Source organism: Nelumbo lutea, chromosome 6 (assembly GCF_056320005.1).
Source record: "Nelumbo lutea isolate HS-2025 chromosome 6, American lotus-T2T, whole genome shotgun sequence".
NCBI lineage: Eukaryota > Viridiplantae > Streptophyta > Magnoliopsida > Proteales > Nelumbonaceae > Nelumbo > Nelumbo lutea.
The window spans coordinates 21,536,631-21,563,024 of NC_142689.1; the positions used below are offsets into that span (position 1 = coordinate 21,536,631).

General features: G+C 39.0%; 2 protein-coding genes and 1 long non-coding RNA gene across 3 annotated transcripts; 2 read left to right on the forward strand and 1 right to left on the reverse strand.

Annotated features, from left to right (window-relative positions):
- Positions 1-504: 504 nt before the first annotated feature.
- Positions 505-1,951, reverse strand: LOC148847854 (protodermal factor 1-like). The gene is made up of 3 exons (XM_088949573.1): positions 1,639-1,951; positions 1,170-1,434; positions 505-1,066 (listed from the first exon to the last, which is right to left on the reverse strand). The coding sequence occupies exons 1-3, from the start codon at positions 1,775-1,777 to the stop codon at positions 745-747; spliced, it is 726 nt and encodes a 241-aa protein (XP_088805699.1). The 5' UTR covers positions 1,778-1,951; the 3' UTR covers positions 505-744.
- A 7,208-nt stretch (positions 1,952-9,159) lies between these two features.
- LOC148847855 (uncharacterized) lies at positions 9,160-12,041 on the forward strand. Its single transcript, XR_016100714.1, has 2 exons — positions 9,160-9,512; positions 11,693-12,041. It is a non-coding gene; the product is annotated as an uncharacterized LOC148847855 (long non-coding RNA).
- A 2,052-nt stretch (positions 12,042-14,093) lies between these two features.
- On the forward strand, positions 14,094-26,176 carry ISI1 (binding protein). The gene is made up of 5 exons (XM_088950407.1): positions 14,094-14,668; positions 15,137-15,342; positions 15,794-15,892; positions 24,430-24,503; positions 25,735-26,176. Exons 1-5 carry the CDS (start codon positions 14,107-14,109, stop codon positions 25,958-25,960), a joined length of 1,167 nt encoding a protein of 388 aa, XP_088806533.1. The 5' UTR covers positions 14,094-14,106; the 3' UTR covers positions 25,961-26,176.
- The last annotated feature ends 218 nt before the right edge of the window (positions 26,177-26,394 follow it).

The following is a 26,394-nucleotide window of genomic DNA, read 5'->3' on the forward strand; positions in this document are numbered from 1 at the left end:
TTATCTGACATAGTAAGAAATTAATGTAGTGTATACATGATATTACAGCTATAGTATTTACTATATCTTCTGTATATTCAGCATTTTGTACTGCTCTGTAGTGTTAGCATTTATTCTTTCTATCCTTGGTCTATCTGTCTTCCATTAAAAGAATTCATACAGGAGATGTGAAGCACGCGCTTCCTGATTTAATTACCAGGTACGTTCTGATTCTGACCCTAAGTAAAACGTTTCCTGGCCCAAACCAGACGATGCCAACCAGCTCAGGACTGGACTTCAATTTGTACTAAAATCACCATAAAAAAAGGGAAATTGTTGAGTTCTTTCTCATTTTAAAATTAAGAAAAAGCTTCTCAACTTTAAGCGATTCCCAATACCCACTTGAGTTCGATCTACTGAACTTAATTTATTGGAGCAACCCATCTTTAATGGCTTCTCATGAGTATCTTACACTCTTAGATACTATTTAAAATTTTAAATATAGAACACAAACTTGAGAAATAATGAACCCAGAAAATTTCAGCTAGCATTAACCAAGGTATTGTCTTAATGCATGTAATATGACACAATAGACATCATCTCAGAAACCAACAACTAACCAGGAATCCGTGCTAGTGACAATGAAGTACCAAAGAAAACACACGAAACTTCAACAAATAAAAATGGAAGGAGAAACCAAGGAAGCACTAAACAGAACAGAAGCCATTGAGCTTGAAAGTAAGAGCCAAGCATTGGCTTCAGCCTTCAAGCTCTGGGCTTAAGGTGGCCTTCGTTAGCTTGCTTGAAAATCTTGGCTTGATCTGCTGCACTCCTCTCTGATACTACTGATGCTGCGAAGTGATCCTTGACCTGCTGAGTTGTGAAAGGGAACCTCTTGTTGACCATGGAGTTCAGCAGAGAAGCTGTTCCTTCTCTGTAAAGTGCACTGTATCCATCAGTACGTGTATTAGTGAGCGCCTGTGGCAAGGTAAGGCTCGTCCCAAAAGTTGGAGTCCCGAATATCCCAGCTACTGTTCCCCACCAGCCAAACAGACCCCATATCAACTGTGGGTGGGTAGCCCAGTAACTGCAAGAATTAAGGCATACATCCGTGTTAGCATTAGGATGACCCTGCAAACAAAAAATCAGGAAGGGAAGATATATAGAGACCCATCTCCATATTTACTTACTTGCAAGTACCAGTGAAGAAGGGTGGTGGTGCATTCGGATCAAACGGCGGAGAGATACCAGGAACGTTTGGGGTGGGAGTGGTCGGAGTGGGAGTTGACGGTGGGTTTACGGGCGTAGAATGTCCAGGGGGCGAGTAATATCCACCTCCACCTGAAGGTGGGTTGCAGCTTCCACCGCTTCCATGAGATGGGGTTGGTGTACTTCCTCCATAGCTACCACCTGAACCGTGTGACGGTGTTCCTTGAGAAGGAGTCCCGTGAGAACCTGCATCTCAATGTGGGGAGTAGCGTTAGGCTGTTGGGGGGTGTAGAGAACTTCAGGTTATCCATTACAATACAAATGCGACCAGAAGAGTGGAAGCCTGTTTCAGAAACTAGAAAAGAACTTTGGTTTGCATGTAAAGAACACCTCTCTATGTCTTCTTGCTGTATACAGAGACACAAAATAGAACAGAGAGAGAGAGAGTACCGTGGTGTGGGTCACGTGGGTAGTAGTTCTTTTGATCTGTGAAGCTTCTGCAAAGAACGGGAATGGCCAAGTTCTGAGAAACTATCATGATGAACAAAGCCCAGATGAAGAAGGAGCTTTGAGGTCTGGGCAACTCCATGTTGGCTTCAACAGCCCTGCAACACGACAACAAGGAGACAGAGAGATGAAGAAGACTGAGAGATGGTTGCTAAGGAGTGAAGGGTTTATTCCAAAGGACGGTAGAGAGGTGAATGATATATAGCCGAGTTGGTTTAAAGGACAGCAGTAAATATTAGCAGGTAAAGGAGTGCATGGTTAGTTGACATGTTGCAGGTGCATTTAAATACGAATTATTACTACCAATCCTGCTTTAGAGCTTCACAACATATAAATGAAGAAATTGTTTAAAAATGAAGAAACTGCTCTCTCTCTCTCTCTCCCCTATTGTAGACTCCTATTACCACCAATCCTGCTTTAGAGAGAGAGAGAGAGAATGAGGGTGTTTTAGTAAATAGGCAATGAAAAAAAATGGCTATCAAGGATATTTGTTGCATGCCAAGTGGCAAGCCAAAATGCAGAAGGGTGTTCATGTTGCCATATGCCACTTGGCCTCTATTCTTTAGCTCTTGAAATTTTTGTTTGCAATGCGTAGTGGCCGTACGGGTTGATGCTACTTATCTCAAATTTGCCAATAGAAGGTTCCCCAGTTGGGCCTCTATGTGGGCCCACTAATGTGTCCAATCTACCCAATTGATATTGAGTTCAGCAGAGGACGCATCTTTTTGAGAACTGACTGGACGAAATTTGTAACCCATCAGCAGAACCGATCTACAATGGAAAATGGGAACCTCTGACATTTTCTTATAGGTTGAGAACTGACTGGAAATTTGGGCTTTTATGAATGCCATCATCTCAACCCAATCAGAGACCAATAAATAAACCTAAACCAAGTGCCACCCTATTTTTTGCAAGGCTATTAAACAGCTAGAATTAACCCAATTATGTCCAATGGATAACATTACTAAGCTCACTGGACTGGAGTAATGGTCCAATCTGTAGGTCCAGAAGCCGACTACTCTGGAGTCCCTTTTTCAGATCATCGCTCTGATCCAATCCGGTCAATAGGGATAGGGACTCATCCCGAGTGTCATTCATGCATGTGTTTGATTCAGTAAGGGTAAATTTCTAAAACCCCACCAAACTACAGGGGGGTGTATCACTTCACTTTTACTACCTGAACCATCAAAAGTTTCTTCAATTTTCAAATACCTCCTAGCTAAACTTTCATGTGTAGAAAATAACCTCTTCTGTTAACCTTTTGTCAAGAAAATAGATGAAAAAAGGGCCATATTTGTATCATTTGATTTTAATTAAGTTTTTAAAATACTCAAATTACCCTTTTCTAACATCTTTTTCCTAAGAAAAGGATTTTTTTTTTCTTTGAAGAGAGGAATCTGTATGAGATTTTTTGTTTATCATATATGACTGATTGTTGCAGCGCAGCTGATGGAGGCCCATCTCACCCCTAGGGGTGGTAGCTCCTAGGATAAGGTCAATTCAAGATAAGGATAAGTCCAAGAATTCAAAATAAGCAAGAACTGATCCAAGATTAGCAAGATAAAGCAAGTCTCTTCCAAGATTATCAAGAAAGACTCCAAGAAGCATCAAGATTAGCAAGATAATCCAAGATTCATGCATTTAGGGAGATCAAACCAAGGAGAGTTCGATCCTATCAGATTAGATATTTAAATCTATCTTAGTTGTTATTTCCTAGTTCTTTTGCAATTTCTAAATATATTATAAATACTACTATTTTCCCAAAATTAATCATCAATTCATACTTCATATTTTCAGAATTTCTTCAATTTCTCTTCTTTCTATTTTCGCCACATTTTCTCTCTCCTAGAGAATTCGGTGTTCTTCGCTAGAAGCTAGCGATTGCCCGATGCTTGCATAGCCAGCCCGATTTCTCATTGCTTCTACGTTGCGTCAGGTGGTATCAGAGCAGGGAATTCGCCCAATCATGTCCAACCCAGACGGTAGCAATTGCAACCCACCCCGTGACGGAGATCAGGGGTTTTCAGCTGTTTGGAGAGCAATTGAAGAACAACGTATAGCCACACGTAACATCGAGCAGCAGTTGGCAGAGATGGCTGAACAACTGTGAACCTTGTTACGGGAGGTTGCTCCACGGAACCGGGAACATACACAGCAAATCGAGGAAGATGACCATGACAGACCACCCGTCCATACCACGCTACGACAACCAGTCTTGGACGACGACAGTGATGATGATCTAGAATTTGGTGGTGCTCCAATTCCTCCCGGCAACGACAGAAACGGTAGAAATTGGCTCAATCAAGGTAATTTCAATCCCCGTAGGAATAATAATGAATTTAAACTCAAGGTAGATATTCCTATTTTTAGTGGAAATCTTGGCATAGAGGGACTTCTGGATTGGATCACAGAACTCGATAGGTTCTTTGATTACATGGAGATACCCGAGGAACGAAGGGTAAAACTGGTAGCTTTCTGATTAAAGGGAGGCGCATCTGTTTGGTGGGAACGGATAAGAAAGACCCGGATGAGAGAAGGAAGGGGTCCTGTTCGAACCTGGAGGCGCATGAAACAATTAATTATAGGTAGATTTTTACCTCCTGACTATGAACAATATATGTTTGAATCTTATCAGAGGTGTGCGCAGGGTTCACGTAGTGTTAATGAGTACACATCAGAATTTTTAAGATTAGCAGAAAGAAACCAGTTGTCTGAAAGCGATAACCGGCAGGCAGCCCGTTATCTGAGCGGGTTGAGATCGTTCATTAGGGACAAAATTGGTGTACAGATGGTTCTCAGTGTGCAGGAAGCAAGGAACCTAGCCTTGAAAGCAGAATTAATGTTCCAAGACAAGGCACGTAGTGATAATTACCGTCGGTACTACGGGAGAGACAACAGATCGACAATTGTCGACAGGAACAAATCAGTCCCGGTAGTACAACCTTCTCACCCGGCAAGCATAAGTAACGCCGATAAGGCTACTATAGGAGGACATATTCGAGGTAATCCTTCCAACCCTCCTAAACCTAGTAACCCTTATGCAAGGCCTGCTCCTATTAAATGTTTTAAATGTAATGAGATGGGACATAGATCCAGTGACTGTCTCAAGAGGAAGGCAGTTAATATGGTAGAAAGGGAGGAGGAAGAAGATATTAAGGAGGAAGTATACTATGGACCTGATGGGGAGGATGAAGATGGTCCATATGAACATGAGGAGTATATTTGTGTAATAAGAAAATTAATGTTGTCCTAAAAAAATAATGATACTTCTCAAAAGGCACAGATTATTTCGTACCAGATGTACTGTCAAGGGAAAGTTATTTAATTTAATTATTGATAGTGGCAATCAGGAAAATATTATTTGTAGGGATATCATCCAACAATTATAGTTGATTCCTGAAAAACATCCCAACCCATACACAATTGGGTGGATCAAGGAAGGAGGCGGCACACGAGTGGAAGAACGCTGCAAGGTATCTTTTTCAATTGGTAAGTACCATGATGAAGTATATTGTGATATTGTAGATATGGATGTTTGCCATATTTTGTTAGGGAGGCCTTGGCAGTTGATACAGATGCAAGGCACATGAGTAGGAAGAGTACCTACCAACTTGAAAAAGAGGGTACACGTTATACTTTGTTACCCATAGCAGAAAAAAATATTACAAATGTTCCAAAAACACATGAGAAGAATTTCCTTACCATCACTCATCATCATGCTGAATTTGTTAAAGAATGTAGGGATACCCATGAAATACATTTGTTAGTAGTAAACGGAGATGTTAATGATGAAAATAGAATTCCAATGGACTACTGGATGAATTCAATGATGTAGTTCCAGAGGAGTTACCAAATGAACTCCCTCCCATGAGAGATATAAAGCACCATATTGATTTTGTTCTAAGTGCTAGTCTACCTAACCTCCCACATTACAGGATGGGTCCTAAGGAGAATGATATCTTACAGGAAATGGTAAAGGAATTATTGAAAAAGGGACACATTCAAATCAGCATGAGTCCTTGTGCAGTACCTGCCTTACTTATACCTAAGAAGGATGGCAGTTGGAAAATGTGTGTCGACAGTAGGGCCATTAACAAGATTACTCTTGGGTACAACTTTTCCATTCCTAGGCTAGACGACATGCTGGACCAACTAAGCGGAGCTATAGTTTTCTCAAAAATAGATATCAGGAGTGGATATCATCAAATCAGGATCCGTCCCGGAGATGAATGGAAGATAGCCTTCAAGATTAGAGATGGCTTGTTCGAGTGGTTAGTCATGCCCTTTGGACTAACCAACGCACCCAGCACTTTCATGAGGCTGATGAACCAGGTATTGCGCCCCTTCATTGGTAAATTTGTGGTAGTCTATTTTTTATGATATTTTGATATACATCAAATCTATCACTGAGCATGTGGGACATATTAGGGAGGTCCTGAAAACATTGGGGGAAAATAAATTATACGCTAATTTGAAGAATTGCATCTTTATGAATGATAATTTATTATTCCTGGGATTTATTATAAGCAAGGAAAGTGTGAAAGTAGATGGGGAAAAAGTGAAAGCCATTAGGGAGTGGCCGACCCCATCCACTGTCACAGATGTCAGGCGATTTCATGGGTTGGTAACCTTCTATAGGCGTTTTATTAAGAATTTTAGTAGTATCATGACTCCCATTACCGAATGCTTGAAAAATGGTAAATTTCAATGGGGGAGAAGAACAAGAGCAAAGTTTTGCTCTCATAAAAGAAAAATTATGTATTGCTCTTGTTCTTGCCTTGCCAGACTTTAATAAATTATTTGAAGTAGAATGTGATGCCAGTGGAGTTGGCATAGGGGCTGTATTGTCCCAAGAGAAAAGACTCATTGCTTTCTTCAGTGAAAAATTATGTGAAGCCAGAAGAAAGTGATCTACTTATGACAATGAGTTCTATGTTGTGGTTAGAGCCTTGAAGACATGGGAATACTATTTAATTGCAAAAGAATTTGTTCTCTATACTGACAACCAGGCCCTAAAAATATCTTAGTGGGCAAAAGCAATTAAAAAGTGATTTACATGCCAGATGGTCTGCTTTCCTAGACAAGTTCCCATATAAAATTGTGTATAAGACAGAACAGCAAAATAAAGTGGCCGATGCACTTAGCAGGCGAGTAGCTCTCATCAAGACCCTAAGTGTTGAGATTGTGGGTTTTGAGTGCATAAAAGACTTATTTGCCCAGGATGAAGACTTCCAACAGGCATGGGAGAAATGTGTGAACAAGCAGCCAGCATAGGACTTCTTTATTTATGATGGGTTCCTTATGAAAGGGGAACAATTGTGTATCCCTTGCACCTCCCTCCGCAAAAAGATCATCAGGGATTTGCATGGGGGTTGATTAGCAGGACACTTGGGAAGGGATAAAACAGTAGAAACGGTTAAGGGGCGATATTACTGGCCGAAATTAAGAAGGGACGTGTCTACCATTGTAAGCAGGTGCTATGTTTGTCAAACAGCTAAGGGACAAACCCAGAATACAGGTCTCTACATGCCCCTCCTCGTTCCTACTGCTATTTGGGAAGACCTGTCCATGGATTTTGTGCTAGGCTTGCCAAAGACCCAAAGAAACATGGACTCCATCTTCGTGGTGGTTGATAGATTCTCAAAAATGACTCACTTCCTCCCATACAAGAAAACAGCAGATGCATCCGCTACAGCCAAATTGTTTTTCAAGGAGATTGTCCGTTTGCATGAAGTACCCAAGACCATCACATCAGATCGTGACACATGGTTCCTCAGTCACTTTTGGATAACCCTGTGGAGGTTATTTGATTCATCACTTAATTTCAGCACTACAGCCCATCCACAGATAGATGGATAGACAGAAGTGGTAAATCAAACCTTAGGGAATTTAATTCGCAGCATATGTCAGGAGAGGCCAAAACAGTGGGACTTCACCATTGCCCATATTAAGTTCGCCTATAACAATGTAGTGCACAGTTCAACTAAATTAATCCTGTCCCAACTACATGAATCCTTCTGTGTCATCCATTAATTGTTAAGTTAGTTTATGGCTTTCAAATCATTTTCATTTCCAACTACTTGGATCCATGTCCAAATCACTCTTATGGTCTCCTATATATAATGAATCCTCAATGGATAATTAAGGATGATAGGTTAATGGATCACAAGTGAGAGAGAGAGAAAAGTGGTTGATGGGCACATTAACATTGAAGACCGACACATGTCCAGGCCCTACTGTCAGCACCCAATTTGAATCTTTGCAACCCATTTTCTTATTTGACCGGAATAAGAGACTGTTTTCCATGCCAACATGTGCAGCAGTGCAGCCCAAGCTTTCCCTTCTAACAGCCTCACATGGTGATCATAATGAGTGCCAAATGGCCAATGGTGCCAACAGACTGTGTATGTAGTACAAGTTATTGGTCTTTCGAGCTTCCTACAGATCAAGAGATGAGACAAACACCCTTTAGTATTTTAAATTGGCATATTTCATCTGCAAAAACATGGATATGAATAGTTCTCTGAACTGAAGTTCAAATGAAGCTTTTGGACTTTCTATATAAAATTGTCTACCAATCTGTTCTAAACAACTTGGTAGAAGCTTACCCAACAGACCCCAAAAGCTCAGTGCATCTTCTGGTCTTCTAGACTGTCAAAAGAAGTGATTTCTGATGATAAATGGTTAATTAATGACTATTTGACTTAATTCTGTAGTGTGTAATGTAGATAAGTTGGAGTTGGTCAAGGGCTAGGAACTTCTGTGCCATGTCTAATTGTTTACTGCGACCATTCTCTGCATGTGCAGATTTGTCAATAAAATGTTATACAAAAAGAAAAGGCAACTTTTGAAAGCAGAATACTGCAAATTAGGATGCTAGTCCTCATTAATTTGTTCTCATGGAGCCACCATTTAATTGAATGGATCTCATTTGTAATTGCTCGTATAAAAAAATATACACGGTTAACTGGTTTAATTTATCTAATTTGTGTTGTAATTTAATATTCTGTAGCCAAGAAATTGTTCACAGAAAAAAAAAATCCAAAATTATAAGTTGATCTCTTGTTGCTCCTTATAGGTTTTAAGGTTTTGATATGGGCCTTTAAATCATGGTTTCAACAGTTTACAGCGGAATTCATGAAATCCCAATTTCAATTATACCAATTGGAATTTTGTCGCATAACTCAGAGTTTTGTATCCAACATCCCTTGGCGGAATTATCTATCTTAACTATCTAATGCCAATGCTGAGGTCCGGGTCCCGTTTTGCTCTGGACCGGTAATTCTTTAGAAAAAAAAAAAACATTGGAATGGTCAGAGAATCGTTGATTTAGACGGTCGAACCGTTAAACCATTCTATTGAGGCAGTGGTTTACGAGTTATGTTTTATATTTTTTTTTTCAAATTGGGGCTAGAGTTTTATCAAACAAAAATGGTTTTTGTTCTTTCTTTTTCTGTTTTTCAGTTTCTCTTGCTTTGACTAACAACCTTCGACGACTTACGACGACCTACAACGAACTACGGTGACCCATGGCGACCGATGACCGGTGGTCTTGCAGCAGTGACCTATTATTCATTGATTCTCCCTGTTCCTCACTTGAGCCGTCAAGCAGTTGGGGCCCCATCTACCTCCGACCTTCGATGACATCTGAAGACGTATTGAAACCTACATCGACCTACGACGAGCGATGGTTTTGCAGCGGTGACATATATATCGACGGTTTTGGAATTTTTTTCTTCATTGATGAATCTTTAGTTGCAGCAACGGTTTTAATCACAGGTGATCAGACCACACCACCATTACCGGCGGCAGTGAAGGTATAATATATCCAATTTTCTGTATTTTCTTCATTTATATATATATATATATATATATATATATATATATATATATATATATATATATATAGTATTTCATATGATGTTTTTTTTCTAAATTTTTTCTTGTATTTATTTAATTATTATGATTTTTTTCATTATTTATAAATATTTTTTGTTTTTATTTTATTTATGATGTCATGGGTCGAATCGTTCGACCCAGACAATTGAACTGCTGAACCGGAAAATGTTGACTAGAATGGTTCCATTTCCAGTTTGATTTTTAAAACCTTGATAAAAAGTATTATCTTCTATCATTTTTATTAAGGTTATATTATAAAAAATAAAGGAGTCATTTGATAAATCTTTTTAAAAAGATCTTCCAACAAATGGTCAAAAGACATATTAAGCGGTGTTGTATCTAAAGATAAAGACTGTTTGGTAAGAGGATCGGTTTATCATACTTTTAAAAATGCATTTAGAAGCTATCTATCACACATAAAGACTATAAAGCCTCATTTGAAGTTTCCTGAAATTTGGCTTTTTGAGTCTTTCTATGCACACATCTTCTCATATTTTCAGCTTTTGATTAACAAACTAAAAAAGATTTATTTTCGGTCTTTCAAATTTGTTGAAGTCCTAAAAATCACATAGAAAGACTTGCCAAATGCCACCAAAGTTTTATATTACTATTATATATGAAAGATAATTATAGATCTCAAGTATAATTGGACCCGATTAGACCTGACTGTCCCGATTAATAATAAATAAAACCATTTTTGGATCTGCAATATAGAGCTAATTACTAATCAGTTTGAAACTGGTACAAAAGCCTATCTTGAACCGGATTCGACCCATTGAAAACATTTATACTTAATAGATTTTCAATCAATAGACTGGTACAGCCTATCTTGAACCGGATTCGACTCATTGAAAACATTTATACTTAATAGATTTTCAATCAATTAGAAATGGATTAATGTATATTTGGATCAAGCCCACCTTGCAGGATAAGAGGGTTGGATGGATTGGATTTGCACCCTGATTGTGAATCCACTCAATTATGAATCTAGATCCGGTAAGGCAGAAAAGAAAAGCAAGATCAGAACTTTTTAGATTTGGTCTCAGATTTTATTGGTTGTCACAGACCTTATATAATTTCTCAATTATCAAATATGAAGCTACTACCGACTACAATTCTGTGTAATTTTTGATTGATCAAAATTTTTTTCATATCATATCTTTTCTGCATTATAGATTTTTCCTAAGAATTAATAGGCTTCAGAAAAAAAAAAAAAAAAAAAAGAATACAGCAATATCTGAAACACGCCATTCATTAGGCTGCAACTGCAAATTGGATTGGCCCAAGTTAGCATTTTATGCTTCTTTCGGCTCAGGTCCATTCATTTTTTTATAAAAGCCCAATCTAAGCTTGCCCATGTTAAATTCCTGCCACATTTAATCATTGTGCCCGAATTACTCAATAATTTTATAGGTTCTCCTACCTTTTTCTCTTTTTTCCTACCTTTTTCTTTCTTCAAGCCAAGCACAACTAAATGACAAGTGAATGAGTCATTCAATTCAGCTACTTCAGCCATTATTAAACAGACATTTATTGATTAACCTTTTTTTGTTCACCCCGAAAGTATTTAGCCAATGTTTGGGAATATTCAAATAATTGCTTATTAAATAAGCAGTTTGCAAGTGTTTGGTGAAAAAATGTTTATTTCAAATACAGGGTAGCATAGGTATTTTGAGCAAAAAAGGACAGACCAAAAAGAATAAAAACCCAAAATTTCGGCCTCTTCAAAATGGACTTATTTGGGTGAAAAATATTTTATTGGGAATTTTTTCTTTTTTTTTCCTTTTTTTTTTTTTGCCAAACGCCCATTTTGACTGTTCTGGGTATAAGCACTTAAAAGTTAGGGTAAAATATAAAAACCTTAGTGCTAAGGTTTCTGACAATCATAAAAATCTCCCCTCAAGTTTCACTTTAATAAAACCCCCCCAAACGTTTGATTGATGTATTATTTTTTAAAATACCCATTTTATCCTTTTGCATATGATTTAACATAAAATTTTACTAAAATAATCATAAAACAAGCTTTAACTTGAATAACCCATTTGCTTCCCTTTTTCCACTTTCAATCTCCCAACCCCTGAAAATCCATCGATTTCAGATTCATGCCATGGGGACGGTGTGCAAACCCATTGGGCCATAAGTTCAGACTTCCTTACCGCAGAGGACTCCGCCATTTGAAGCTTCGGACCCTACTCCAATCAACCGGATAAAATTTAGGCGGTGGCAACATTCTGAAATTACAGCCAGGTCTCTCTCTCACTCTTGAAATAACCTTTGGAACTAGGTAAGGCCCATTGTGGTCCCACTCATTTCTATTGAAGTTGATTGTAAATTCTTTAATGAACATGCAAAGCAATGGGTGCATTTTGTCAAAGATCAAGCATGTGTTTTGTTTTGTAGACATTTTTTGATAAACATTTATCAAAAAGTCATCATGTCAATTTCATTATATTCATTCTTATGCATTGATATTTATAAATGTGAGTTTTGATTTATGTGCAGATTAATTGTTGGGGGAAGCTTCATTTTAATGCTTCCCCAAAAGGTGTTTATTTACTGTTTCACTGATGTAATGTCTAATGGCATCTACTTGTCAATAAACAATTTATCAAATATTTTGCTTGATTTTAAAGATAAATCAAATACAAACCTTTATTTAATAAATGAAAGCTATACCAAATACATACCAAAACAACATTGTTCAAGATCAAGGTCTGCATGCTCCTATGACATTTTTAAAAAATGATCTATATAAATTCCATCATAGTTGTACAGGAGTGCGAGCCTAAGCAAATTGGAGAGCTTCTGACCAGGGGAAACCTACCTAGGATTAACATTCCCCTAGCTTAGGTGATTGAACCAAACTTCAGCATTCATTGAAGATGTAGTTGAAATCAGGGGAAACAACTCTCTATAACCTACCCTGGTCTAAGAACGGTTTTAAGAGTTGGGTTCCTCAGACTATCAGCATACAATCATTTGGATCGATGTGACTTAAAATTAAAAGATTCTCTACTGCAAACAACTCTTTGTAACCAAACGATTCCAAAAAAAGAAGTCCAAGTCATGATAACCTTGCAATAAGAAGATTGGAAAACTTCAAATAAGACCCATGGAAAAATTCGTTTGCTCTCACAGAAAATTGCCTTGACACGTTAGAAAGCTGCAAAAGCTTGAAGCTTGAATACCATTTTATTTTTTCTCGACCTCCTTGGCTTTTGAGTCGAAGGAGAGTTAAATAGAAGAACCGGAGAAGACTTTGGTTCTTGGAATAGTGGTAAATAGGTCTTAAGTTTAGATGGTATCATTAGGAATGGCAACGGAGCGGGTTAGGGGTGGGGATCATATTCTCCATCCCCGATTCTAATTTTGAAATTAATCCTCATCTCCGTCTTCGATCCCCGTTCCTCAACAGGGACGGGTTCCTCCGCAGAGACCTAAATGCCCAAATTTTTTTAAATAATAGTAATTTTTGAAAAATAAATTTACTTAAAATAAATAAAAAAATTAAATTATAAATAATGTTTTAAATATGTTTCGATATATATAATAATATGTATTTGATATATATATATATATACATATATATAATTGGGGTCGGGGTGGGGCGGGGAGCGGGGATTTCAATCCCCATCCCCAACCCCATCGGGTCGGGGAAATCAGGTCCTTGTTAGGGGTGGGAAAAATTGCCATCCCTAGGTGTGATTTCTTCCTATCACTGAGCACATGCTCAATCTTGCCAATCTTGCCTAGGAAAGGTTGAGGCAACCTTGGAGTGTTAACACCAATTCCAACCTCTCACGCACCATCGAGTTTGAAACTTCGAGAAATGAGCACACTACATATCAAGTGAGAAAGTCTACGGTGGGAAACTGGGATTTAGTTAGTGCAAAGTTTGTTCGAACAGTCATTATAGCCTTACATTGGGAATATCTTCCCATGAAATAAAGCATAGAAGTAAAGAAATGTTCCCGAAGCAAAGCTGTAAAGACTGTTCGTATGGTGTTCGAACAGGCCTTGCACTGACTGAAGTTGATCTCCTACGGTGGGCCAGTGGTTGAATGTTGTCTTTCTTCTTTGACTCCATTGAATTTCAGAGAGAGGAGGAAATACAAATGTATTATTCAAGTTAAAAGTTTTTTTTTTTAATTCTATGTAAAATTATATACAAAAAGTTAAAATAGGTATTTTGAAAAAATAATACATCAGTCAAATATTTTCTGTCTCGGTTAGTCACGGAAGAGAGATTTGTGTTGAATTTTTCAAAAGGTCAGGGGAGGTTTTTGCCAAAGTAAAACTTAAAGAGAGGTTTTTATCATTATCAAAAACCTCATGGAGGTTTTTAGATTTTACCAAAAAGTTACAAGAGGGGAATCAGTCCATCTCAATGGAACAAAGGTTCAGTTTGGTTGGTAAGAGTAAGATGTAAATATATAAGTGTAAATAAGGGTTTTGCACTGCATATATTAGGCTCAGTTTGGAGATTAATTTGCGAAGAATGCAAATACAAATATGTATGATATGCATAAAAGATTTAGAAATACAATATACAAGATTTTGAACTTTGCATTTGTACTCTTTTCCAATCTTTCCCAAACTGAGCCTAAAGAACGGCCCAGCCCAATTGACGGATGGAAGAGTTCGAGTTCGGAACATGGAGCGGGTAACGGACTGTCCAGAAGCGTTCCCCTCTGTGTGCTGCGTAAAACCAAAAAAAAAAAAACCAAGAAAAACGAGAGAGGGACAGAGAGGAGAGGGCTAGAAGAACGTAAGGAGAACGAGATGTATCTGAAGAAACCATTGTGGCAAGCAGAGGGTTTGAGCTCTGAATCTCAGTCTCAATCCTCATCTGCGACTTCGGCAGTTGAGGAGTTGGTTAATTCTCTGAACACGCAGAGAATTTACAGGGAGGTCACCCTCGCCCTTCGGACAGGTTTGAGAGACGCTCGTGCTGAGTTCTCGTTCCTCCGAGTTCGTGGCCTTCGCAACATTCTCAAGTTCCTCAGATCTGTAGCCGAATCTGACTCGACGATTTGCCTCTTCTGCCACAGCCAATCTCTTACAGAACTCCAAGGTTTCATTTTCTTTATTCTATTTCTTTTTTTTTTTCCAGAAATTTATCCCCTTCATTCATTTCTTCGGATCCAGGGCGTTCAAGGGACAATATCAGATTCATAACTTTATTTGAGTTGGTCATGTGTAAAATCTAATTCGTATCTCGCCACAACTTTTGTTAAAACTACCTTATTTAGCCAGACAGTGTTGGTTATGGGGTGTTACAGACCTTGCAGATTGCTTATCACATAGTGATTTTAATTTCAATCCAAACCCATCATTTTAAGTGCCATTGTGTATTTGTTTTTCATTGATCTTTGGTGATTAAGGGCCAATATGGTCGATGGTTAAACATACAAGATACATGTAAAGTCGGGAGTTTATAATTTGACATTGTATAGATTCTCTACGCTTTTGCTTTACACAAAACGCGGTGCTTCTATTGGGATTCAAATGTCTAATGTTGGAATTTTATGCTCTATAACAGTGGTTCCTGTTCTGTTCCAGAATTCCTTGAAGCTATCAAGAGATGACCAAGTCCCCAATTTGGATGATATATTCAGCTTGGAACCCGTGAAGATAACTAGTCCTTCCACAGACACTGAAATTGCACTTGCTCTTAGAGTTTTAGAAGGTGGTTGTCTACTCTACCGGGACAATACAGCTTTGGCTCATAAGCATAAAGCAATCAAGGTATCCACAATTCAATAGAGTTTCTTATCATTTTAATAATAGTTCTCCCCATCTCTTGTGGCTTAGTTTTGTTGGTGATTGAGTGTTATTAATATCACAATGTGAAGTGCAATATTAATTGGATAAAAAATGTCATGATGTTGTTACCAGTCTGTATTTCTAAGTATGGATATACAAGTCTGTATTTCTAAGTATGGATATTTACTTTGTCTGAACAGGACGCAAGTTTTTATCTGGCCATTTGGGCCACCAATCTGATCAAGATATCTATGAGTTATTTAATAACTCCTCTTCTCAGGATGCTATTTTTCCCCCCTTTTTTTTACTGGTTTACTGCATCATTGAAGCTTCTGAATTGAATTTTGGCATGGTTCAACTTTATTCTGTGATGAAATCTACTCATGGCATGTTGATTATAGAGCTTGGGCTAAAATAACTTGATCATTTCCAGGTTCTGATGAATATATTATCAACTCGAGGATTGCTTGTCCAAGGACCCTGCTTGGATGCTTTAATCTCTATAATGTTAGATTCTTCAGCCAATCAGATGGTATGGTATCTCCTAAAACCATGGGCTATAACTCCCATTGTAATTGGTGTAAGCTTGAGTGGTTTCTTTTCATCCATGATTGATTTCCTTAAAGTCCTCAATAATCAATTTTCCTTTTCTGGGTTTTCTCTTTGGGGCATCTCGTTATTGAAAATCCAATGTGCATTATTGTAGAAGCAATTGAATATAGGTTCCTAAAACCTTGTTAAACTATTCTGAATATATCAACTTATCAAGACTATAGAGCATTAATAGCTTTATCAGTGCATGGCTTGTAGGTCATTAAATCCTTGCTGGCTATATGTGCTCTAAGCCTCTAACAGCCTTGCTCTTGCATAAATGAAGTGGATTTTCTAAAGCTAAAGTTTCATAGATCAAATATATAATATGCCAGCTAATATCACTTACAATAATATTGTTTAGTTTTAGGACCAGGATGGCTTGATAAAGGCCCTATATTCAGGACCATTAGGGCCGGGAGACTCCCTACATGTAGAAATTATGTCCCTTTTGTATGGGTTAGGACTAGTAAAGCAATTAAATCTCAGATGGTGAGAGGTTGAAGAGGACTCTATGCTGGTAATTTCTTGGATGCAAAAGGGAAGCCTAGGTCTGTGGACACATAGAGAGAGGCCTTGAGGAAGATTGGGTGTATTGCTAGGGAAGTAGAAGCTTCATTCTTGGGTCACTAGAAATGAGATGTATCGGGCAGTATTGTAATTTTTTCTTCGGGGTTGGGCTGGTTGTGGCCTGATGTTTAATTTTCTTTCACTACTATTAATGATAAGTCATTGTTACTGATAAAAAAAAATTAATAATAAAAATAATAGTTCATCTTAGGCTGGCATTTCAAGAGTGTGAGTTCATGTCTGAGAGTGGCCACTTTGCATAAAAAATGCCAAAGGTTAGGATCATATCCAGTCTACCCCTCCCAAAACCCTAGATAGCTGGGACCAACATTGAGTAATGGCATTTTTTACTGCTTGCCTCATGACATGACATCTGCTAACATGTGCTGCCTTTACCATGCCTCTACTGCTTGACCTTCAACCTTTTTAAGCAAATATCATTTATAATGTTTTCTGTTCATGCATTTTAGGCAACATCTTTGGTCTGGAGATGCAGTGCTTGTAAATGGATCTGGTCACATTTGTCCCCATAACTTGTCATGTGTGCAATATTCAAGGATTGGGATCTGCAGTCTGATGGATCCAACCTAAGAAATTAGTTGTGCTGAAAAAACAACTTGCACAGTGTTAGAATGCTCGAGTCAGGGGTATTTTGGTCATTCTGGATTATCTTCTTGAGAGTGAAAGGTCTACTGTATATGAGTTCAAGTTATGTGTCCCATCTTTTATGAGGGACAAAATGCTCTTTCCTGTAACTCTATATTTTTGAATAAATACAAGTGGGTCAGCTAGGGAAGAGTGATTTTTGACTCTCTTCTAGTATGGTCGAACCTTTCTTCTTCTTCTTCTTCTTCTTTCTCTTTTCTTTCTTCTCTACTTCAACCTAGAGTCTGCTAGGGTTTGCTAACATGGTATCAGAGCTGTAAGGTCGTATCCTCATTTCTTTCTTGCTGTTGTTCTCTTTTTGGGTTCGTCGCCAACTTTCACAGTCATCTTCTTCCTTTTCGACTGACCTGAGTGGAGGTTCGATAAGGGGCTGAAAAGGAGATGTTGTTTTGTGGGCCTGGAGGTGAGGATGCCTCCGGTCGTTGCTGTGGTGGTCGTTGGAGTGGTATACTAAACCCTCTATTCAGTATCGAAGAGGGCTGAATGTGGACAGGTATGAACACTACTGTTGTTTGTCCAAGTAAGGAACTGCGAATGTTTCCTTTTGTTTCAAAAGTTGGTTGTGATGGTGCTCAGTGTGACTGATATGCATATCGGTCGTGTTCCTCTGCATTTCTCTTTGTATATATGTTGAAAGAAGAGTTGTCGACCGCTGAAGTTCACAACAACAGTAGATTGGTGGTGGTTGTGTCGTGGTGATTGGTGTATCTATGTTTCAAAATATTTAAAAGTGATCTCCTATACCTTGTGTGTAATCAGTTCTGCAGTGTGCAGCCCAAGCTTTTTATGTGAGGACTGAGTGATTTCAGTCTTAGTGTGTTGGTGGTGAGTGGTTCTGCAGTGTGCAGCTCAGGTGTTTAATGTGAAGACTGAGTGATTTCAGCCTTAGTGTGTGGTGTGTAATGTGTATTTAAAGAAGCTGGAATTGGTGGTGTTATAAGTGAGATAAGTCTTGTGAAAGAGTGTGAGGTTGTGTTGTATATTTGAAGGGGAAATAATTAAGATGGCTTCATTTGAAAATGGGGATGATAACAAAACAGGTGTCATGCTTTCTCCAGACTATTTAAGTGTTCAAATGACATCCATCAAGTTGAATGGTGAGAATTATGTACCATGGGCAAAATCTATGGAGGTGTTCTTGAAGGCCAAGACGAAGGTAAAACATGTAAGAGAGGAGAAACCTCCCCTCTGATTCCCCTGGGTTCAGTGACTGGGAACAAGTAGATGCACAGATAATGACATGGCTCTGGAACAGCATGGAACCAAAGATTAGTGTGAATTTCATGTTCCTAGATACAGCTAAGGAAATCTGGGATCATGCTAAGAAGTTATACTCTGGACAAGACAATACAACTAGGGTGTATCAATTGTACCAAGAGTATTTCAATTTGAAGCAAGGGAGTCAAAGCTTAGAAGAGTACTATGCAAGTTTGAGGAACATTCGTAATGAGCTTAATGTGTATCATCCTCTAACATCAGATGTTCAGATCCAACAACAGCAACGTGAGCAGCTTGATGTGACAAGGTTTCTTGTGGGGTTGAAGGATGAGTATGAGCCTGTTAGAGCACAAATATTGGGAGGATCTGCTCTTCCCTCACTTGAAGAAGTCTTTGCTCGTCTTAAGAGGACATCTATTGAGTTGGGAGAACATTATTCTCTCTCTGACAGATCTGGTTTGGTAGTGACTAAAGGGGGTGGTCGTGGAAATAGAAGTGGTGGTGTCAGGAGTGGACTCCCAAGCAACCGTGGTGGTCACATGTTTAGCAGGGCTAGAGGCCGAGACTCAGGGGGAGGTCCGGGAAGAGGAAGGAGTAATACTCAGAGAAAGTGTACACATTGTGGTTTAGAGGGGCACACAGTTAATTTCTGCTATGATTTGCGTGGTGCACCCAACACTTGGGCTAACCATGCTAGGACTAAGGGTAGTGACACAATTACTGAAAGTCAGCAAACTGACCCAATCCTCTCCACATCTACTTGTGCTTCTGAGAAGGAAATGGTGAGTGTACCACGTGAAGTATATGAACAGTTCATTCTAACATCTCAACAGAACACCGCTATACTTGCCCATTCAGGTATGGCTTGCTTAGCTTCCAAAGACTCACACTGGATCATTGACTCCGGGGCCTCGGACCATATGTCTGGGACTCATGATGTATTTTCTTCCCTTTCCCACTCCTCCACACCTCAAACAGTTACACTTGCTAATGGTTCTACATCTCCTATTTGTGGTGTTGGTGATGTTAATCTCTCCTCCTTGCCTTTATCATCTGTTTTATATGTTCCTAAGTTTCCTTTTAACTTTATGTCTGTCAGCAGATTAACCAAGTCTCTTAATTGTTCTGTAACTTTCTACCCTTCTTCTTGTGTGTTTCAGGGTCTCAAGACGGGGAGGAAGATTGGTGGAGGGCATGAAGCAGGTGGATTATATTACCTTGATGGTGGTGGTCCTCCAGTAGCTTTTCAGTCATCTCTTACTCCTCTTCAATGACACTACAGACTTGGTCATCCTTCTCTCAAGGCCTTGAAGTTACTGGTTCCTTCCTTGAGTCATCTTTCATCATTAGATTGTGAGTCATGTCAATTGGGTAAACATCATAGAGTCTCATTTAGTCCAAGAGTTGATAGTCGTGTCTCAAGTCCTTTCTCTTTAGTTCATTCCGATGTATGGGGTCCAATTAAAGTGGTGTCATACAATGGGTATAAATATTTTATAATCTTTGTTGATCTTTTCAAGGATGACATGGATTTATCTTATGAAAGATCGTAGTGAGTTGTTCCCTATTTTTCAAAAATTTTATGCTGAAATACGCACTCAATTTGGTGTTCATATTAAAATTCTTCGCTCCGATAATGCCAAAGAATACAACTCCTCACCATTTCAGCAATACCTAGAACATCATGGGATCATTCATCAAACTTCTTGTGCCTACACCCCACAACAGAACGGTGTAGCTGAACGAAAAAATCGACATCTTCTTGAAACTGCTCGATCCTTGATGATTAATATGAATGTCCCAAAACATTTTTGGAGTGATGCTGTTCTCACATCCTGTTTTCTGATCAATCGGATGCCCATGTCAATCCTTGGAAGTCAATCCCCTTTCTCCGTGTTGTTTCCCACCTTACCTCCATTTCCTCTTACCCCAAGAATCTTTGGTTGTGTGTGTTTTGTTCAACACTTGGGGCCTGGGTTAGACAAGCTAGATGCTCGAGCTACTAAGTGTATCTTTCTTGGCTACTCAAGGACTCAGAAAGGGTATAAGTGTTATAACCCAAAATCCTATAAATCGTTTGTGTGCTCTGATGTCACCTTCTTTGAGTCAGTTCCGTTCTTCTCAGATTTTGGGGTCTCTTCCTCTCCCTCTGTGGTTCCCCTTCCTGTACCTGTTGTGGACATCCTTCCAGTAGCTCCTGTTTCTACTGCAGATGCACATCCTATGCCTGTTACTACTGAGAAGCCGCCAATCACTCAAGTGTATACCTGCAGAAGTGCATCGGGCCCTCCTCCACTTCAGCCCCTGTCGACAGATCCTGCTACTGCTCCTTCTCCTTCAGATCCTGATCTTCCTATTGCTCTGCGAAAAGGTAAACGTACTTGTACTTCTCACCCCATTTCACACTATGTTTCTACTGCTCACCTTTCTGCTTCTCATTGCAAATTTATATCATTACTCTCATCTATTCCCATTCCCAAGACTGTCCAGGAAGCTCTTGCCTCCCCAGGGTGGCGGCAAGCCATGGAAGAAGAACTCTCTGCTCTACAACATAATCACACATGGGAACTCACCGCTCTTCCTTCCGGTAAGCACACAGTTGAGTGTAAATGGGTCTACACAATTAAGTTTCTTCCTGATGGCAGTGTGGAGCGATTGAAAGCGAGGTTGGTGGCCAAGGGTTATTCTCAGATGTATGGTGTGGACTATATGGAGACATTTTCTCCTGTGGCTAAGATTGGTTCAGTTCGGGTGCTGATTTCATTAGCTGCTATGTATGATTGGCCTTGTACAACTTGACATAAAAAATGCCTTCTTGCATGGTGATCTAGTTGAGGAGGTGTATATGGAGCAACCACCAGGGTTTGTTGCTCAGGGGGAGTCTGGCAAAGTGTGTAGGCTCAAAAGGCGATTTATGGACTGAAACAATCTCCACGTGCTTGGTTTGGTAGGTTCAGTGAAGTGATGAAAACCTTTGGGATGAAACAATGTCAGGTTGATCATTCTGTGTTCAGCTATAACTCAAAGGATGGGAAAATCCTACTAGTCGTGTACGTGGATGATATTGTCATAACTGGGAGTGATAGCAATGGAATCAACAGGTTGAAGAAATTCTTACAGGATCACTTCAATACGAAAGATCTGGGGAAGCTGAAATATTTCCTGGGAATAGAGGTTGCGAGGTCAAAACATGGGATCAACCTATGTCAGAGAAAATATGTTCTTGATCTACTTGAAGAAACATGGTTGTTAGGTGCTAAACCAGCAGAGACTCCTATGGAACTCAATGCCAAGCTGAGTATTGATGCGGGTGAAGAGTTTGATGATCCTGGAAGATACAGAAGGTTGGTGGGCAAATTGAACTACCTGACCATTACCCGACCAGATATATCATTTGCTGTGAGTGTGGTGAGCCAGTTTATGCAACATCCTCGGGTTTCTCACTGGGAAGCTATTCTGAGAATTGTTAGGTACCTAAAAGGTGCTCCAAGTCGTGGTTTGTTATACCAAAGTGGAGGAACTCTTGAGATAGTAGGGTACACAAATGCTGACTGGGCTGATTCTATATCAGTTAGGAGATCAACTACAGGGTATTGTACCTTCCTTGGTGGCAATCTTGTAACTTGGAAGAGCAAGAAACAAACAGTGGTGGTAAGAAGTAGTGCAGAAGCAGAGTACAGGGCTATGGCCCATACCACATGTGAGCTAGTATGGCTGAAGAACTTGCTTCAAGAGATGGGATTCTCAATTGACAAACCCATGAAACTATACTGTGATAACCAAGCTGCTGTTCACATCTCTTCCAATCCTGTCTTTCATGAGAGAACTAAGCATATTGAGGTTGATTGTCACTTTGTAAGAGATAAAGTGATAAGTGGGGTGATAACCACATCTCATGTGAGCTCAGGAAATCAGTGGGCAGATCTTCTCACAAAGGGATTGTCTCGGGGAAGAATAGATTACATTTGTAACAAGCTGGGACTATATGATATATACTCTCCAGCTTGAGGGGGAGTGTTAGAATGCTCGAGTCAGGGGTATTTTGGTCATTTTGGATTATCTTCTTGAGAGTGAAAGGTCTATTGTATCTGAGTTCAAGTTATGTGTCCCATCTTCTATGAGGGACAAAATGGTCTTTCCTGTAACTCTATGTTTTTGAATAAATACAAGTGGGTCAGCTAGGGAAGAGTGATTTTTGACTCTCTTCTAGTCTGGCCGAACCTTTCTTCTTCTTCTTCTTCTTCTTCCTTCTCTTTTCTTTCTTCTTCTCTACTTCAACCTAGAGTCTGCTAGGGTTTGCTAACACACAGTTCAAAATAGTCATTTGATTTTGGGAAAAAGTTGTTTCCAGGCATACAAAAATTAACTTTTTCAATAATGTTCAAAAAAATGGCTAAATGACATATGATCAGATATGTCATTGGTCTGTCAATTTGACAACCACTATGTTTGAGATGTACTTTTTTTCATTTTAATGAAATTTATTCTTGATTCTTCAAAAAAAAAAAAACAAAATCTTTTTGGAACCAACATTTTAGTTGGGACCCACCAGTCACTGTTGACTGCATCAGATCTGGTCCCTAGGCCCAACTGGGGCTCTTAGAGAATTCACCTAATGCTCAACCCAGATCCACTCAAGTTGCACCCTTGGATCATCCTGATCCTTGAAATGTTGGAAAATAACAAATTTTAGATGCTCCAATCTCAACAATGGGTTCTCTGTCCCCAGGCCTAAGAAGTTCCCTTTTGCTTATACTAAAATCCATATTTTGAGACTTCATTAGAACAAGATGTAAAGATTGTATGCTAACCTCCTCAGCAATATTAATGTTCCAAGTGTAAGTGCAAATGAAGTCAGAGTCCTTGCCCTAGATTTACTAATTAAAAATAAGAAGTAAACCCATTCTAAATGTTAAAAAAATATAAAGCATTGGCTTTACTAATAAAATTGACCATACCATCAAATCTCATCATTGAACTATTGAATGTGCAAAGTTCACATACCTTTTCTCATCATTAATGAGGGTTTCCCTACTTTGTGATTTCCTGTCATATACAGCTAGTTATTTAGCAGTGTGAACTTTGCAAATAACCTATATTCAGTGAGCATAAAGATGCTCTTTGTGGAGATTTGACTCTAAACTGGGACATTTGTTATTTTCTTTTCCTATTTCTCTTCCCTCTTAATAATAATTTTGAGGAATGCTAGTAAGTAACGTATTTATGCAACTCTTGGATACCTGAACCTACAGACATGATGGGAGTTGGGCTCATGAAAAGACACACTGTAAGACAAAATTAAGCAGATCTTTTCATGCGTCCACCTTGGTTGTGTTTGGTACCATTGCCACTCCCACTTGCAACGTTTTAGGTTAGTGAATCAATACAAATTTTATGAGAATATATTTTTTCTACCACAAATTCTTTGAGTTATCAATACAACACTTGGTACCTTGCTGTTTCTTCATGAAACATCAAATTTGGTGTTTTTACTATAAATTCCAACACCCAATCCAATGCTTATATTTTTTTTAGTGGAAGTGGTTATCTGATGTGATGGAACAATACAATTTCTCAAAAAATTGAATTGTATTGACCAACCTAAAACATTGCAATTAGAAGTGGCAATGGTACCAAACACAACCCTTGTCTTTGGGGTGAAGAAATTCAAGAGTTGCATAAACTCATTACTTACTAGCATTCCTCTATAATTTCTTCCTTTCCTAAAAAAAGAAAAAAAGGTAGACAGAAAGAAAGAAAAAAAATAGCCTTTCTTTATGCTTGGTTTTGACTTAACAACTGTACCAGCTAGTATCCAAACTTATATGCTTATCTGCCCTCATTGGACAACAGAAGTTTTTGACATTACCTCAAATCAAATCAAAGTAAAATTTCAATAACCTTTTTAGTGGTAAATGCAGTTAACCCTTTTATACCTCCTCTCCTATTTGTATTGTTAATTTCTATGTTTCTACTCATGCTTTTATGATTTATGGATCTAGTTTGGTTATTCCATTTTCTCAGGATTTTGAGGCATGTCATGGTATTGAGAAAGTTGCAGAGATTATTAAAGACAAACAAGTGGATGAAAATATAAGGTAAGCTCTTCTTTTCTTACCTTCCCCTGAAAAAGGTGGATTCTTGTTTCTTTCTTTGATGTGCTATTGCTACTGCCTCCCCCACCCCACCTCTCTAATGGACCTGAGTTCTGATCAGGTTCATTAGAGCTCTTCTCTACATGACCTATCCTAGAGGGATGATGCAACTGAGAACCCCACACGCACAAAGGGGGTAGGCTATCCCCCCTACCCCTACCCCCCCCTCCCAAACCCTGGTGACAGTGAGGTTTGATCCCAAATAGAGACCTTACCTTTACCAATTGAGCCAGTTGGCACCGTCCATACATGTGTGGTATATACGCATACTTGCATCAATGCACAGTTATAGCCCATGGCCACCATTCCAAAGTGATTTATATTCTCCATTTGACTTGACTAGCAAACCCATACATGAATCATATGTATATGCATATATGGATGGATGGGTGGATGTTAGGTTTAGTAGTTGGATTACTTGGGAATTTTCCACACGGTGAAATTGATTGGGCCCCAAGCTGGCCCTACCTATTCATCGTTCCATATTGGCTGAAATAAGCCATTATTTGAGCATTATTTTAATTAAGTTGAAACTTTTGACTGCTGATATCAAAGTAAAGTTAATACAAGGTGTGGGGTATAGGACTGGGGTGGACTGGAGGAGTGAACATCTGGCTGATCCGGAGGATCCCCTCATTCAATGCACTGTCTGGATTGGCTACAGAATTCCTCTGCGTAGCTGAAATATGTGGGGTTTGTTTAGGATACCTTACATAAAACCATAACTCACCTGATTGGAAGACCTTATCCCATAAAATCACAAGCTCACTTTGATAACCTGCCTTGCTCAAGATTTGAAATTAGTGTTGCCTTCCTTGGCAAACTCTGAAAATTAAATTTATGGTGCAATGTTTGGAGCCTTGAAAAATAATTCAAATAATAAGATGATAGTGCATCATTGAATATGGTGGGGTACTCGGACAATAATGCTTACAGCTATGCCTACCATATTGCAAGAGCTAGGTGCTGCCTTCGAACTGAGATTGGTTAAAAGACCTATTTGAAGAATTTTAGTAACCTGTATCAATAGCAAATCGCTTTTGTCCAACTTTACTATATGGTTAATTATAATCCAAGCCTTGCCATAAATCAATTGGCAACTGTAAAGAACGCTAGGCGCTTCTTTGTTGCTTTCAATCTCAACAGTACTGATAAACAGTTATGGTTTTTGTAGAATCAAATGTGGAGAATTCTTGCTGCTGCTCATTGGACATGTAAATGGTAGGGAAAGGCCTCCCATGTTGACAATACATGAAGATATAAGACGACTTCTGGGCGAGAAAACTGCATCATTGATATGGGCAGCAAGTCAGTTTGGGTCAACCCTTGATCCAGATCAGAGGCAGACAGCTCTATATATCCAAGCTCGCAGGGTTCTTGAGTCACTAGAAATGTACTAAAATTTTGGGAGGGCCAACAAAACTCCTAGACATGTTACTCAGCAAGTAGCCCACTTGGTTTCCATTTTCTCGTATTAATGTCCATGGTTCATTCATACAAATTGGATGTGCTTGGATGGTCACCACTGAGCTTTGTCTTTGTATGATTGTATCAGGTTCCACAGGCATTTTCTTCACTAGGCCATAAGCTTCGTATATGTTTGAGTGTTGCTTCAATGTTATAATGGCACATCAAACCAAAATACTCTTTGCTTAAGTCAACAGATCCGACATGAACGGACAGGAAGAGGTCAATACCTTCCTTACCAAGACCATGCATGGTATATCCAGAAAGCATGGGAATTCTGAGGCCAGATCTCCTGCAAGCAAAAATCTTGCTCTCTTGGATCCAGCCGTATAACGGGAATATCTTCCGTATATGTATGTTGAATTCA

Coding starts and splice junctions, on each gene's coding strand:
- ISI1 (XM_088950407.1), top strand. CDS start 14,107: ATGTATGATATGCATAAAAGATTTAGAAATACAATATACAAGATTTTG. Junction 15,343..15,793: donor ATAAGCATAAAGCAATCAAG/GTATCCACAATT, acceptor GATCATTTCCAG/GTTCTGATGAATATATTATC. Junction 24,504..25,734: donor CAAGTGGATGAAAATATAAG/GTAAGCTCTTCT, acceptor TGGTTTTTGTAG/AATCAAATGTGGAGAATTCT.
- LOC148847854 (XM_088949573.1), bottom strand. CDS start 1,777: ATGGAGTTGCCCAGACCTCAAAGCTCCTTCTTCATCTGGGCTTTGTTC. Junction 1,435..1,638: donor CCCACGTGACCCACACCACG/GTACTCTCTCTC, acceptor ATTGAGATGCAG/GTTCTCACGGGACTCCTTCT. Junction 1,067..1,169: donor TTCTTCACTGGTACTTGCAA/GTAAGTAAATAT, acceptor TAATTCTTGCAG/TTACTGGGCTACCCACCCAC.